General features: G+C 38.6%; 4 protein-coding genes and 1 pseudogene across 4 annotated transcripts; 3 read left to right on the top strand and 2 right to left on the bottom strand.

Annotated features, from left to right (window-relative positions):
• Positions 1-1,450: 1,450 nt before the first annotated feature.
• On the top strand, positions 1,451-2,708 carry LOC126800121 (hypersensitive-induced response protein 2-like). Its single transcript, XM_050527410.1, has 5 exons — positions 1,451-1,639; positions 1,752-1,872; positions 1,978-2,069; positions 2,150-2,243; positions 2,573-2,708. Exons 1-5 carry the CDS (start codon positions 1,451-1,453, stop codon positions 2,635-2,637), a joined length of 561 nt encoding a protein of 186 aa, XP_050383367.1. The 3' UTR covers positions 2,638-2,708.
• Positions 2,709-4,576: 1,868 nt separating this feature from the next.
• Positions 4,577-5,972, top strand: LOC126800120 (hypersensitive-induced response protein 1-like; annotated as a pseudogene).
• Positions 5,973-6,189: 217 nt separating this feature from the next.
• Positions 6,190-8,336, bottom strand: LOC126798086 (mitochondrial outer membrane protein porin of 34 kDa-like). Its single transcript, XM_050524918.1, has 6 exons — positions 8,178-8,336; positions 8,019-8,086; positions 7,495-7,605; positions 7,239-7,325; positions 6,890-7,098; positions 6,190-6,790 (listed from the first exon to the last, which is right to left on the bottom strand). Exons 1-6 carry the CDS (start codon positions 8,224-8,226, stop codon positions 6,484-6,486), a joined length of 831 nt encoding a protein of 276 aa, XP_050380875.1. The 5' UTR covers positions 8,227-8,336; the 3' UTR covers positions 6,190-6,483.
• Positions 8,337-9,241: 905 nt separating this feature from the next.
• On the bottom strand, positions 9,242-11,194 carry LOC126799015 (probable auxin efflux carrier component 8). The gene is made up of 6 exons (XM_050526124.1): positions 10,662-11,194; positions 10,167-10,341; positions 9,979-10,064; positions 9,735-9,892; positions 9,562-9,638; positions 9,242-9,463 (listed from the first exon to the last, which is right to left on the bottom strand). Exons 1-6 carry the CDS (start codon positions 11,170-11,172, stop codon positions 9,397-9,399), a joined length of 1,074 nt encoding a protein of 357 aa, XP_050382081.1. The 5' UTR covers positions 11,173-11,194; the 3' UTR covers positions 9,242-9,396.
• A 2,710-nt stretch (positions 11,195-13,904) lies between these two features.
• LOC126799475 (pectate lyase-like) lies at positions 13,905-15,399 on the top strand. Its single transcript, XM_050526681.1, has 3 exons — positions 13,905-14,089; positions 14,185-14,839; positions 14,929-15,399. The coding sequence occupies exons 1-3, from the start codon at positions 13,905-13,907 to the stop codon at positions 15,397-15,399; spliced, it is 1,311 nt and encodes a 436-aa protein (XP_050382638.1).
• Positions 15,400-16,122: the final 723 nt, after the last annotated feature.

Below are 16,122 nucleotides of genomic sequence, written 5' to 3'. Positions count from 1 at the left end.
AATGGTGTAATCCAAACCCTAAACCATCAATTCAGCTGGAATGCTCATGATCAACCCCAAATCCAGAAAATACGGAGGCCCTAAAATATCTTTCTTCATCTTCTTTTTTTTTTTTTGAAATATTTGTCCAAATAAGTGCAACTCATTGATTCGAACATGGTCTTTGGCATGACTCACTAAAATCCTAAAGAGTTCTTTAACAATTTTCACCTACCGGACTTGTGACCACACCAGCGTTACATTCCGAAAGTAGGCATGCACATAACAAAGAAAGTAGAGCGAACTTTATTACTGAATTTGGGTAGTAACCAGCTCGATGTTCTTAATGAATTGATTACTGCATCATCAAGCTTTCATCTATTATCTTCATTTTTAGAAGTTTTTGTTTTTCTAAGAAAACGTAACTACACGTGTAAACCAAACATCGAGTACTGAAATGCAATTTCTCTCTTTTTAGCGATCCTTATCTTCCTCACCTAACCGAACCCGCTACAGTTCAGAATTTGCAGAGAAAGGGCACTACCGACATTACATACATCTTCCTGACACACACCACAGTCCGCAAGCAAGGGCAAATAGGTCATTTACTCAGTGAGCTCCCTTCACTCTCCCCGAATATAAGCAAAACTTGCAGTGCTAGAGAGAAAGAAGGAGAAAAGGCAAATTTGAACAACAAGAGGAAATTGAAGCATTTTGCTCTCTCTGTTAATGCCCTCTCTCTCCATCTTTGCCTCTTTCTCTCATTATTTTATTTTCTTTTTTTAGTTTATTTCTTTATATCTGCTCTAATTTGCTTCATCCTTAGATGCTTGCATGTTCTGCTTTCCATGTCAGTTTTCCTCTGGTTGTTTTTTTTGGCTATGTAACTTCTTGGAGTTTGATGAGGAAGTTAGTTTTTGAGTGAAAATGGAGTCACAGAATTTTAAAAAATTGGTGTAACATTTTACAGAAGAGAAATGTTAAGTTTTTGTTCTTGGGTTCTTTGAGGGAATTTGTTGATGTTCTTAATAACCATGGAGAGACAATTCAATTTGGTTTATGTTTACACTTTTGCCTTCTTTTTTGTTTTGGCTGATTATTTTGAGTGTTAATTGAAATGAGGCTGTTTCTGTTCTCTGAAAACTATGTGACTTTGGTGAGGAGATTATTATCTTCTGTTTTTAGACATGAGCAACAAAAGAGATGCGAAATTCCAAGGCATAGAAGTGAAAACCGTTGTGAAATTTATAAAAGAAGAGAAAATATCATGGTTTTTACAGAGAATAATAATGATTCAATTTGACACACTTGGTTTAAGTTATTGTGTAGAAAGTAATATCTGGTCTGATTTCTGAGTTGAAATTATCCTATTCTGGGTTTATGGGTTTTTGGTGTTGTGTAACAGAAATTTCGTATCTTTAGATGGGTTTATATATTCTAATACCTCTAATGTTGGTTGCAGAATTGAACTATGGGTCAAGTGATTGGTTGTGTTCGGGTGAAGCAGTCTATGGTTGCAGTGAGGGAACATTGTGGGAAATTTGATGGTGTGCTTCAGCCTGGCACTCACTGCGTGCCTTGGTGTTTTGGTTATGCAGTAGCCGGCCAGGTTTCACTTCGTGTGCAACAACTTCTGTTTAAATGTGAAGCCAAGACTAAGGTAGTTTTTCGCAGTCTTTACTTACAAAGTTACAATAATTCCCTTCATGATGTGTTTTTGAACTTCATTGATGTTCTCAGATTAATTTGGCTGTTGTACATTGGCTTTTCAGGATAATGTGTTTGTCAATGTGTCTACATATGTTCACTTTCGTCCATCACCAGAACATGTTGAGGATGCTTTCTATAAGCTCAAGAACAAAACCCATCAGATGCAAGCCTATGTTTACAATGGTAAGATGATGTCGGTTATTCTCCTGGTAGAGAATTTGGTTGGTAAACATTGCTTCATTTAGCAGGTTATGATGAGAAGCTAATGGTTATTCTGGTTTTCTTCAGTTATCCATGGAAGTGTATCCAAGTTGGAATTGGATGCTTTGTATGAGGAGAAGCATGGCATAGCAAAAGCTGTCCAAGAGGACCTTAATAAGGTGAACAACTACCATAAAGCTAGATTATACGTAAACGTCCTCAAAGAAAATAACAGCAATCTAACCACTTGTAATTACAGGCAATGTCTGCTTATGGTTATGAGATTATCGAGACCCTCATTGTTGATATCGTGCCTGATGAGTCTTTGAAGAAAGTAATGAATGAGAATGCAGGTAATACATATAAGTTACTGTTCATGTGAGTCTCTGTGTTGTATATATATCTGAAAAGAAGCATGTAAAAGTGTATTGACATCTTATTTCTTATATGGTAATATGCTCCTCTGCTTGCCTTGAATGATGTAACTAATTCTTATCTGGTAAAACATGGTTCTTGTGCTGGATTAGTACCTTTCTGCTGTATATCTTATTTCTTATACGTATGTCACTTATATCCAAAAAGATGCATTTAAATTTGTTACTAGTAACAATTTCTTACCTGGTAGAATATGATTTAAAGTGTCTTAATTGATCACTAATTCCCTATCATGATGTTGAAACAGCTGCAAAGGAAAAGCTTGGCACAGCTTGCCAGTGCAAGGCTAATGAGGAGGGTTTGAAGCCTTGAAGGACAACATCATTGCCTCATCATGCTTGGATGTTGAAGTAGAGTAAACCATTAGTCAGTTGGGATGTATCGCCACTCTTTTAAATTTCTTATCGTGCTTTGATGTTAACTACTATCTATTTTGGGATGTTTCATGCTTGATGTTTTATATTTAGGCAGTTGTTGGATGCTGGTAAATCTTATTAGACTTTATAAGTTTATATGCTTGGATTTTCTGCTTCAATATGTTCTCTTAATCTTAGCGTGCATGTTTGGAATTATTTTCTTCGATGTTCAGCAAATTCATTATCCAGGTTGCCACGGCAAATGACAACCAAAAGTGAGATAAACAAAACCTAAACCATTCAGGCCAGATTGAATCCACATTTTAGGTGCCATTCTTTTAAACTTCTCACAACCCTTGAACCAAAATGTCTAAAATTATCTGTGAATGCTAGCCATTGTTTGTTTTCATCATGCGGGATGTGGCTTCACAGTTTCTGACGGGCCTCCTTCAAGCTAATTCTGCTCACAATTGAAAGCTTTAAAGCTCGCAAGGAGTGACTGTACAGTATATCAGGTTGTTCCTCATATTGTCGTTTCATGCTATGGTCTTCTCCTTGGTAAATAGTCTAATAGATCAAAATACTGTCACTATTTAGTAGTTAACCTGTATACGTGTTACAGAACTTCCTCCTTGTTACCCCCATTCCTCTTGAGCATAGACTAGTTTAGTAAACCCAAGATCAAGGAAATGACAACCTCAATTCATAATGGCTTACGGAAATGTAAGCTCGTACAATAAAAGTGTACGCCCTTTCTCATATGCAACGTAATAATATTATGTATCATGATTCGCTATTTACAATTAACAACTCTATCACCCAAATTCAAAATTTTGATTTCTGTCGCAATCATTTATTAATCACAACCTCCTACTCAACCTAAAAATCCATACTCACCCCATTCTCATCATCTCTTTTTGCAAGAAATAATCTTCCGAAATTTCTCAATTTCCTACGTTAATCTTCTTTCATCTTCCTTGATATGATTTGAACATGGCTTTGCCATGATCAAGTAAAATCCAAAAGATTTTTGCCTGCAAATTTACCCACCACAAACAACTCCAGCGTTGCACACTGAGAATAGGCAAGGAACCAAAAGTTTACTGAAAATAGAAAAATCACAAACTTTTTCTACCACTACTACGAAAAGTGAGGTGAGGAAACAGAACAGAGGAAGGGCCTTCTCGACTTTTCACCTTGCTCTCCCAGACAGTGGTCCTTGTCTTTTTCCAGGAAATTTACTCGGTCACAGAACTGGTCACGTCAGCATGGAAGGGCATATCAGTCATATTACACCCACTGAGGCACTGAGCTCTTCAGCTCTGGGCAGCGTTTGCTTCTTAAATATATATCAGCCATTTTCTCTTGGACAACAAGAAATAGAGGCATTACAATTTGCAGTGCACACTTTGCAACAAGGTATGCAGTATGCACACCTCTCTGTTTCCTTGTTTGGTATTGTGAAAAAAAAAATTATAGAGGAAAAAGACAATTTTGGGTTCTTTACTAGATTTTGATGCCTAGCTACTAGTTCTTTGTTGTGTACTTTTGAAATGGGTCTCTTTGTGGTTTTTGAAATCATTGTATCTTCTCTTCTGGTTTTGTGTTCTGAGTGAAATTCAAGGAGGAAACAGTAAATGTGGGTTCTTTACTATCTTTTGATGCCTACTTGTTCATTTTTGTGAAATCATTGCATGTTCCTTCTGGTTTTCTGCTTCTAAGAAATGAGTGTAATGCTCTTTTGGCTCATTATAGAGATGAGGAGACTTGAAAATTCCATGTCTTTGAAGAACTGAGAGGTTATTGAAATGGAACTCGTCTTACTTCTGACTCATTGCTTGAAGTTACTACCTAAAATGAAACTCCTTTTCTGATACTTGTGTAGAATTGAAGTAATGGGTCAAGCGCTTGGTTGTATTCTGGTGAAGGAGTCGACAGTTGTTGTGAAGGAACATTTTGGGAAGTTTGATGATGTTCTTCAACCAGGGTGTCACTGCTTGCCTCAGTGTTTGGGGTACAAGGCAGCCGGTGTGCTATCAATGCGTGTGAGCCAACTCCAAGTTAAATGTGAAACCAAGACTAAGGTTAATCAATTTGCAGACTCTTTACTTGCATTCCCTGTAAGATGTGTTGTGTTTTGAACTCAGATGCAATATGTGTTGTCTGAAGTTAACTTCGATGATATGACATTTGTTGGCAGGATAATGTGTTTGTCAATGTGGTTGCATCCATTCAATTTCGTGCATTGCCAGAGAAAGTAGGGGATGCTTTTTACAAGCTCACTAACGTCAATGCTCAGATTCAGGCCTATGTTTTCGATGGTAAGCAGCACTTTTTTCTTATCAGACTGTTGGTGATTGTTGCTTGCATTGAATTAGGCAGCTAATAGTTTTGCTATTCTTCAGTTATCAGGGCAAGTGTACCCAAGATGGAGTTGGATGCTGTGTTTGAACAGAAGAGTGAAATAGCAAAAGCTGTTGAAGTGGAGCTTGAGAAGGTGACTGTTAAACATTAAGTTGTATATATGTCTACTGTCTACAGAAGCATATTCAGCAAACCATATATCAATCTAATCGTGCCTGATGATCGTGTAAATAAAGCTATGAATGAGATCAACGCAGGTAAATAGATATGGTTGCATGAGCTAAATCGATTGTCTAAAAGAAGCATGTAAACTTGCTACCATCACTGGCATGTTGAAAACCGTATTAACAAAGGGGGGCTTTATGTTGGCTATACTAGTAAAGCTTGTTTTGGGATGAAAATTGGTAACCTGCAACAGAAATACCTTCCTATAATAAACTAGTCTCCTATAGCATTAGACAATTTACTTGTTTGCTACAATTTGTTGCAAGTAACATAAAGTTATATGCAGTTCAAACATTGGTTCTAAGTTTCGATTTGTGATTAATTACATAGCTGTGCTCCCTATATCTTTATTAACAGCTGCAAGAGAGAGGGATGCAGCAAAGGAAAAGGCTGAAGCAGAGAAGATAATACAAGTGAAGCGAGCTGAAGGAGAGGCGGAGTCCAAGTACTTGGCAGGCCAGCGCCAGCGCCATTGTTGACGGGTTGAGGGACAGGGTCCTAGTCTTCTCCGAGAACGTTCCTGGAACTTCTGCCAAGGATGTCATGGACATGGTGCTAGTAACTCAGTACTTCGATACTATGAAGGAGATCGGAGCACCCTCAAAGTCATCATCTGTCTTCATCCCACACGGCCCTGGTGCCGTCAAGGACATTGCTTCACAGATTCGAGAGGGTCTCCTGCAAGCAGATTCTACTCACTGATTCAAGGCAGGAGTGAATGATGGAGTTTTTGGTTCTATTCTTTAGGTTGGAAAAAACTTATTATGGATTTCGTACTTTGAGAGTCTGAGTTTCTATGTCATGGGACCCAGTAGTTTCTAAAAATGATAGATGCTCTTGGATAGAATTATGTTTTTGAGTCAGTTTTTCAGATGCTGCTAACCCTAACCCAAATACTGTAGTGACTAGTGATAACCAATGACACAAGCAAGATCAATAAAACCAAACTGAACCATATCATTGTTGGAGAGAGAAAACCCAAACCACATTGGCAACAAGAACAAGTCTAAATTTCCCGATTACTTGACGACCTCTGTTAACAACAATTCAGGAAAACAGAAAAGTACCAAACCATCACATCCTTATTTTTACAACCAAAAAACAGTACGATCTACTATGTGGACTTGTTCTAGCAAAGGACACGAGAGGAGAGACCACCTACACTAGAAATATCTTAATGCTCTCCCTCCCTCAGTCAGCAATGAGCTCCAGCTCATGGCTTGAGAGCCAGAGCCAATCCAATCTTGGCGCTCTTCTCAATGGCTTTAGCATCCACCTCTCCAGAAATGGTGAAGAATGATTTTGGGCGCCACTCATGCTGGATAAGAGCATTGGCCTTGCCAGAGTTGTTCAGACGTGCTTTGACGGTGGTCAATTGATCCAGGGCATGCTGAGCACCAATAGTGATGGTATTCTCACTGCTGGAAATTCTGTGAGTAATCTCAGCTCCTACAGCAGTGCTTAGTTCGGGATAGAGAGTGTGATGGAAAGATGCGCTGACCACATCACCTTTCTCATTCCTGCATCATTTAGACAATCATCATCACAGTGCATGAGGAAGTGTGTGGCGATATCAAATCTCAAATAAAACTCACTGTAAGACAGAAGACAATACTTACAGGTTCAATGATGCAACAAGATCCGCATTGGAGAAGTTCAAACCAGCATTGCATTTGGTGAAATTCCCAATTTTGGTATCAAAAGACACATCAGTACCCAGAGCAAGAAGGTTAGTTCCCAGAACGCCAGATATGTTGACAACAGGGTTGGCTGTCAATCCAACACTGGTGCTTATCCCAGCATAGTCATGCAAGTACTGGAGTTCCGCCTGTCGAAAATCAATCATTATAAAGGTCAATGTCAATCTACAGCCATCCTGATATTCAATTTAATGTCTCAAACGAAGCATATCCTGATATAAGTTCTCTGCATATACATTTAATGAATAACCTGACATAACATTCTTACCTTGCCAGACCTCTGATCAGGAACCTTGAAGCTGAGAATTGCCTTAACGCCAGGGCAAGGTTGATCAATGGTAACAGTAGTCAGAAGCTGCAAATTTACACAATCCATTAGTAACCTGACATTTCATACATTTGCACATTCTTCGAACACTCGATATAAGAATGCAAAGTAATATCCACCACAAGACAATGTCTTGCATCAGAACGAATCGCAACAATAATCAATGAAAAAGCAGAATCGAGGATGGTTAATTCACATTGGACTCAGTGTCGACTTTGATATCAGTAGTGACATTCTTGTTCTTCAACTGAGTAGTAACATCAGCCAAAAGCTGCTCGCCCTTCTTTGTTCCTGAAGAAGTAATAGCCTGCAGACAGACACAAACCAGTAAGAGTAAGTAATCGTCGACAACCACCGCTAGCATACTAATCTTATAGCGCCTCACATCGAACAATTTGTTCAATAAAAATGAGCTCATACATCGAGCACTTCGGCTACAAACTCTACAGAATCTCATAAATTCAACAAATTCCAGTGTAATTACACTTAAATTCATACAACTAGTCGTATTACCGCAATTTAAGACCAGATTAATTTCTGTCCCCAATTTCATACAGGCAACAATCGAGCATAAAATACAGTCGACGCTTCAATTTCACTAAACAAATACATGATAAACGCAAAAAATGGCATCACCGATTAGGAATACGAGCTTAAAAAACAAAAAATCGCGATATTAAACCCTAACTCATTACAGATCAAAAGAGACGACGGACTCACCACTCCAGTGTCACTGTAGGTAGTGATGGTGAACTTGTGGTCGCTCTGGTGATCCTTATACAAGAGATCTACAGAATTCAACAACAACAAAACCAAAAGATTCAGCAACAAAAAACACTCACAAATTCAAACAGAAATGTATGAAGAGAGACGACAAACCTCTGGCTTTCTTGCCGATCTCGGTGTAGAGACCTGGACCTTTGGCCATTTCGCTGATCGGAAAAAGTGACCGGAAAACGAAGCAGGGACGTCGGAGAGTAGAGAAATGATGGGAGGAAGAGAGAGAGAGAGAGAGCGATGTGTGGTTTTATATAGGAGGCGCCGATAAACCCTTTTTTTTTTGTTGCGATAAACCGTATTTTGGATCCCACCTTTCTTTTCGGCTGAGTATTTTTTAATTTCGGGTCCGGATAAATTATTGTGGCCGTTGGATTTTGAAACGAACCGTTGGATTTTGGGTTTAAGATTTTTGTCCACGTAATACTTTGCGTTTCGTCCAAGCTAGTCGCTCTCTGTGGTGGTCAAATTGACCGTATTATCCTCTTTTTCTTTGGCAAAAAGAAAAGGTTCGTTTTTATTTTTTTTTTGCGAAGGAAATAAGTGTGTGTTGGGTTGTGTGACCGAGAGGTGGTCAGAAAAACAACGAAACCCAATCCAACAATTTTGATGATTTGCCAAACAAGTTTAAATAAAAGTTATTTGTATCATATGTTTCTATTGCATTTGAGTGTATTTGGTACATTAAGAACATAAAGATTCTTAAATTTGGAAATCTCATTTGTGTTTGAATATCTAGTTACATGAAACATTTTAGTTTGCTATTAGAAGTACATTCTTTTCAACTTTAATAAAACGTAAGCATTTCATTGTACGTCTCTAATGATAAGAAAAAATAATTACTTATATACTTTTTTATATGCGTAATGAAATTATTTATAACAATTTGTCGCGATTTTGCTTGAAGTTAAGGAATTATTCCTAAAGTAGGTTAGGCAAGTGCATGACTTTAAGAAATGTTGATTATGTACGAGCTTCAAATACCCCCACAAAGTAACTGACAAAGCTATTAAATTGGTATGAAGTTAGATTTCAATTACGTGAACATAATGTTAAACCTAAAACGATGCGAGTTTGTACTCAAATATTTGTGTACATAACTCATGCCCCACCCATTGACTCTCAGATCAATATTCCACTAAGAAATTGATGACATTTTCTTTTCCTTTATAATCCTAAATAAGGATGGTGAATTTACATGACTCTAATTTTCTCATCAGATCAATTCATGTGTAGCAAGTATACTTGACATCAAATTACATGTCAAAGAAATCCTTATAAATTAAATGAGTTATCCTCACCAATTTCACCTCCAGTTAGTTTATAATCCCATTAAGAAGTAGTAGGCCAATGCTATAGGCAAAGCAATGAGCATGCCAAATATTACTCTGCAACAAAAATAAAACCAGATCATCTCAGAAGCCTCACATATATGCAGCAAGCTTTGAACATAATTTGATCTCTTCCAATGTAATTCAAAACTTACGCGGTGCTCAGAATTTCAGGATGAACATTGTATTCCTTGGCGAAAACAAAAGGAACAATTCCTTGAGGAAGAGCTGCCTGCAGTAAATTTACAGGCCAATACTTTTATGTCTCCTTTATGGATTCATAGTTTATAGAAAGAAAACATAGTATATAACAGAGTTACGTATGAACCTGCACAATTGCCACTCTGAGAACTCTGCCTCTTAGTCCTACTGCGAAGGAGGACAATGCCATTACAGCAGGTCCAGCAAGGAACTTAAGTACCATGGCTACCACTGTCATTCTTGTTCCACAAGCTATTATACTAGGCCGCGACGCCATGAAAAGGCCTAATGACATATCAGAAGAACAGGAGACATGTTCATCTAGAATTTTAATTCAGAATGTCATGCCAAGAAAATGTTGATGTTCTTACCTAAGCTGAATGTTGCCATACCAAGTCCTCCATTTGCGAGTATTGAAATAGATTGTGTAACAATTTCTGGCATTTTAACTCCCCATCTGCAAGAGATGTATGCATGAGCTATCAAAATTGATTAAAGAAGGATGAAAGAAAGTCGTGCCGAATTGCTGATACAAGCCTCAATATGATTTGATTACTACCTGAAGTGTATGCTAGCCCATATTAGACTCAATATTGTTGCATGAGTGTTGGGGTTGGCAAAGAGCTTCCTCACAACTGTTGATAGAATAGATTTCATTTTATTGGGATTTCTAGCTCCTTCTTCACCCCCTTCTTCGTCTTTCAATTGTGCTTCATTAGGGGCCTCCACGTCCTCTTCAAATCAAAACCAGACCACCAAATTGCAGATGTCAGAGTATATCAGCCTAATTTGATCTAAGAAGTAAAGCATCTTAAGTAGTTGTCCGTTTACAGATAAACCTTTTCTGCTGAAGTTGTAGTTAGCATTTCAGACAAAGAAAATCTGTACACTTATATTCCAATTGTGAATATTACAATCAACATCTAGAGAAACTTGATTCGTAAATCAAGATCTTTAGAAATGTGTTTATGCTGTTACAGCTGCACGTGTGCTGTACTGTTGATGTTTCTTCTTTTATATTCCTTAGCAAAAAGCAACTTTGAATGTGTCTAACCTGCAGTTGCGTCTGATGAAGGTGTCACAGAAGCTGCCTTTGCTGCTCGAAACTCAAACAGAAACAGCAACAAATTGTACCAAACTAAGCTTTGTAACACAACTATCTGACTAACAAGCACGCCTGCTTCTTCGGCATACATGGCCTTCAAAAGTGGAATTCCAAGAATCAATGTGTTAGGCAAGGTGGAGAGGGAAAGACCTGTGATGATGGAATTCAAGCCACCATGGGAGCTGAATTTAGTGATTGCTGTCAGCGCTAAAAAAGCAATTGCCTTTTGGAGACCATCCGCAAGGATGAGCTTGAGGTTCATTTTGTAGGGGTTATTGGCAGAAATCACTTGAAATGACAGCAATGGGATGGAAAATTTCGCGACGAACTTGTTTATGCCAGAACACTGTTCCGGTGTGAAAAGCTTCCACCATTTCACAGAGACATAGGCTATAATCATAGCAACATACAAAGGTACAGTTGCTGCCACAACATGGTAGACATCAAGTAGGGAAATCATGGTTTTTGAAGAATTGATCAAAGAAAACAAAAAAAAAAGTCTAGCTCACAACTGTTTATACAAATTCCTGCTAATGACAAATGATCTCTTTATATATATTGTTTTCATGAGAAGTCTTATATGCTTTGTTTGTCGCTTTGTCAGATATGAAAAGTTAAGGAGAGAATGCCTGGTTTTGTGCATGCTTTATCAAAAGCTTTTCATAATCCCCAGACTGACCTTAGGTTAAATTATGGTAATTAAAAGCAAATACTGTATATACAGACATTATTCCCCTGTTTGATGTTTGATTATCACCAGTACATGACTATAAGAAGCTTCTTAGTAATAATTTAGTCAGGGCATATTTGTCATCAACATTTAAAGGTAGATTCCAGCAATCCAACTTAATATCTTGAGGTCATGTTCTTTAGGCAAAGGTGGAGCTAGCAAAGCTATAGCTATAGGCTGAGAAACTAGGGAGCTCTAAAACCTTTCATGGTATGCTTTCCTTTTAGAAACTTATATTCATTTTAAGAGTACGCCAAACAAATTAAAAATTTCCATTCCCAAAAATCCAAATAGAAATATGCGCTAGTTTAGCATAGTCAATGGGTGTATATTTTAATTTTACTTTGGAGGGAATTTCAATTCATGCTGTATGTATGAAGGAAATTAACAGAAGAATAAAGGAGTAAATTGCAGGTGAAGTAGTTGAACGTACAGCAGAGTTTATTAACAGTTCGAAGCAAGAATTTTGCTATATGTTGTCAAAAGTGTTAGAATAATGTTGTTGGGGAATTTTGCTTTATAAAATGCCAGAAAATTTTCCCAGAAATGATCATTATCTCTTTCTTCAACTTGTCTATGACTATCAGAGTTCCAAATTGTTCGATCAGTTGTTTTCGATGTTTCTTCACATGAATGCACAATGGACAAAACTTTTTGAAATCTCAAAGGTGGGTGAATATATTATAGATCTCTGTTGCGTTTGCATATATATTCCTTTCCTGCAGAGAGCATATAAAATATAGCACAGCTAGCATAATAAGTTGCTCAGTATAAGTGCTAATTAGTTAATGGCTTATTCTGCAAGTACTTCTCGATCAACTAAATTGATCATATCTGTAAATTCTATAATGGGCGGCATGCATGCACTACTCGCAGTTGAAACTTGAAAGTGATGAATGGGAATTGAAGTATATATACAACGAATAAGTTTCAGTACGGATCGATGTTTTGTTCATTGAAAGAATGATGTCTAATATTCCCTATGTCTGGTATCATATTGTTTGAAAGCATTTTGATAGTATATATCAGACTGCAATATACATGGTTGAGTTACATTTCATGCACTAATCACTAGCAAGATAATTTGATCTTCCTTATCTGAGGTAGAGCACAAGAGGGCAAGACAAAGTTGTTCGATCGTTTATTCTATTTACACATATATACATAATTGTTGTAAGCTATATATCTAAGTGTCTTTTTCTATGATAAGTTGATAACCTTTCACCAGACAATGAAATTATGTAGATCCCAAGAGGGCCAAGCTAGACAAAGTTTCACTTTCTTATGGAATGAGTATTATGTTTGCGAATCTGAGATTTGGCTTGGTTCGCATTCTAGAAAACTTTGAAATGAAAAAATTGAAGAAATTAAAGTAGTTTACCCTAGCGTACGTGCTAACTTCGAGCTGGTCCAGGCATGCATGTTTATGTATGAAACCCTCGGGCACGTTGAGATCTCATGCCATTTTGATTGCAAAATCTAGCTACAGTATTTGCAATAAGAACAAGTATCACCCAATTATTCATTTACTTACAAGTCACCAATTTCACCAATTACTAAGTGCATGAGTATATAAAATGCATGTATTTTTGTTGGATCCCAAACTATCCGATTGAAATAAAATCCCTGGTCTAATTACTAGCTAGCAAACTCTACGTTAATAATTAAAATTTGATCATAATTTGAATTTTCTTTGAAAAATGTTTAAAGTGATTCTTATATATACATCCATAATTAAGAAAAAGTGATTCTCATATACACAATACAATCTAACTTTTTGACCAACTAGCAAAGTTTTTTTTTGGCAGTCTTTAGTTCCACTGCCATCAAATATTTGATCACATATGAACACAGAGAGCCATGCATACGTAGGTATTCTAGTTGTTCTATAGAACAAACAAAAAAATTGGTTATAACGAAAATATTAGCCATAAGTATCCACACGATAGGGTGCTAATTAGGCAAATGATTCTAATTAACCAAATCATTCACTGGTGATGGAGTCCCGATGACCCTTAATTGCCCCACATTTCATGCTAGAACAGCCAGAAAATTAACCGTTTGAAGCTTATGAGTTTTGACAAAGATGCATGGTTCTCCACCTTCTACGCTTCTATTTTCAGAAGAGCCATGCCTTCACTGACTTGAGTTGCTTATATATATAAGTTCATTCATTTATCGCTTCTCGCCAGGCTTATAGTTAGTAGTAAACTCTCACACCATTTGTCACAAGAAACCCTTATAGGCGCCTGGCGAGGTCTATCTGGGCACAATTAGATCGTTCCCGGTTAAGCACACAACTGGGGCTTAATCAAATAGACCTTGACCAGTAGAAAATATATAAAAATAAATAAAACAGAACTTGTATCAAGTGAGTGCTCAGAACTAAGTTTTTGTAAGGGGGACATATTGTTGGTAACAACCCCAATATGGTGTCAATGAAGGTCAGTTTAGTGCTGTTCATGTGCTCATTCTGCGTAATACTACCATGCATGAAAGCAGGCAATGATTCAGATGATCATAGCACCATTGCGGTGTTCGATCCTGTCCTTCAGGAGCGGGAGAAGCAAGCCGAGGTAGCTGCCCTCAAGGCCTATCAGCCCGACCCCGAATCAGTTACGGACGAGCTAGTTAAAGATGTCGAAATGTATGTAAATTCTATCACTCCACCATTTTAATTTACTATAAAACTTATGTCTGCTGCGAATATTAAATCTCTAGCTCCATCACCGGTAAATGCAGAAGTTTAGAGGGCACCAATACTACAAGGAGGAATCTAGGGAAAAAGAACAAAGGCGCATGCACGGCCACAAACCCTATTGACCGGTGCTGGAGATGCAATCCCCAATGGGCCAATGACCGGAGGCAGCTCGCCAATTGCGTGCTAGGGTTCGGCCGCCGGACGCGGGGAGGAAAACGCGGTCCCATCTACGTCGTCCATGATTCATCCGACAACGACATGGCCAATCCCAAACCAGGAACTCTCCGGCACGCTGTGATCCAAGACGGCCCACTCTGGATCATCTTCAAACATAGCATGACCATCAAGTTGAACAAGGAGCTACTTGTGACGAGCCACAAGACCATTGACGGGCGTGGCGCCAATGTTCACATCGCTCACGGTGCAGGAATCACCCTGCAGTTCATACAGAATGTGATCATCCACGGAATTCACATCCACGACATTGTGACTGTCGGAGGTGGGCTGATCAGAGACTCAATTGACCACATCGGACTCAGGACGCAAAGTGATGGAGATGGTATATCCGTCTTTGGATCCTCACACATCTGGCTCGACCATCTCTCCATGTGGAACTGCTACGATGGGCTTATCGACGTCATCCAAGGCTCCACCGCCATCACCGTCTCAAACTGCCACATGACTAAACATAACGACGTACGTAATTTACAATATCCCCGAGCTGGACTTAGTTTTGGTGTTGGTATTGTGCTTATGTCTAAGACTACCGTAACGCATGCATGCAGGTGATGCTGTTCGGAGCAAGCGATGCATATGACCGCGACCAGATCATGCAAGTCACGGTGGCGTTCAACCACTTCGGGAAGGGATTGATCCAGAGAATGCCGAGGTGCAGACACGGCTACTTCCACGTTGTAAACAACGACTACACCCACTGGCTGAAGTACGCCATCGGAGGCAGCTCGCACCCGACCATCATCAGCCAGGGCAACCGCTACATCGCCCCACCGGACCCAAAATTAAAGGAAATCACATACAGAATTTACACAACGGAGGCCGAGTGGGCAACATGGCAATGGAGGTCGGAAGGCGACCTCATGGAGAACGGAGCCTACTTCCGGGAATCCGGAGAGCCGAGGAAGGACAGAGGACCGTACAGTAGGCTCGACGTGATCAACGCAAGGCCAGGTTCATTCGTGAGGAGGCTCACACGCTTTTCTGGTACTCTCGGATGCAGGGCTGGTAAGCCATGCTAAGAATATAGTACGGGGTACTGCCACTGGAATTCACTCCTAGCTAGGGAGCAGTACTCCTAAATTAGTTGTAGAGTTTGCAGAAATGGGGGTGTAGTGGTTTGCAATGCACTCCCGCTCCTTGAAGCTTTATGTTCCTCTTCACTGTTTATTATAAATTGAAACCCATCTTAATGAAGTAGTACTAAAACATGTATACACAGTATATATCTCCATATTTACTATTAATCCATCTTTAACTATTAGCGAGCAAGCAACACAAATTACACAATTGTACCTTTTAGTTTGATGTCCAAGGAACGGTGGTATTAGCCCAGTTTGGGACTGCTTTTGGGGCAACTACACATTTTGGGAAAAATAAATGGTGTTTGGTAAATTTTTTAAAAGCTGCTTTTGACCAAAATATTTTTCCCCAATAACTGAAATTTAAAAGCTAGGTTCATGGTACTTTTGAAACTTGAAAAGCCACATTGCTTCTTAATGAGGATTTCATATTATATCCATGTGGTCTTCGTTCTATTCTGAAAATTTATATGCTATCCTAGTTCTACCTAATTTTTCGTCAAAGAAAGTCTGAAATTGAAGAGATAGAGCAATTTCACCATTTGTAGTTCTGATCACTAATATCATTAATATGGCAGAAATCAATGTCTCTAATTAATTCCAAACTAACATGCAAAGCAATCCAAAGGTTCTACACAAGAAGCGGAACCGAAAGCACATAGT

The sequence above is a fragment of the Argentina anserina genome, chromosome 6 (genome assembly GCF_933775445.1).
Source record: "Argentina anserina chromosome 6, drPotAnse1.1, whole genome shotgun sequence".
Classification (NCBI taxonomy): Eukaryota; Viridiplantae; Streptophyta; class Magnoliopsida; order Rosales; family Rosaceae; genus Argentina; species Argentina anserina.
This window is presented reverse-complemented; position numbering and strand designations above follow the sequence as displayed.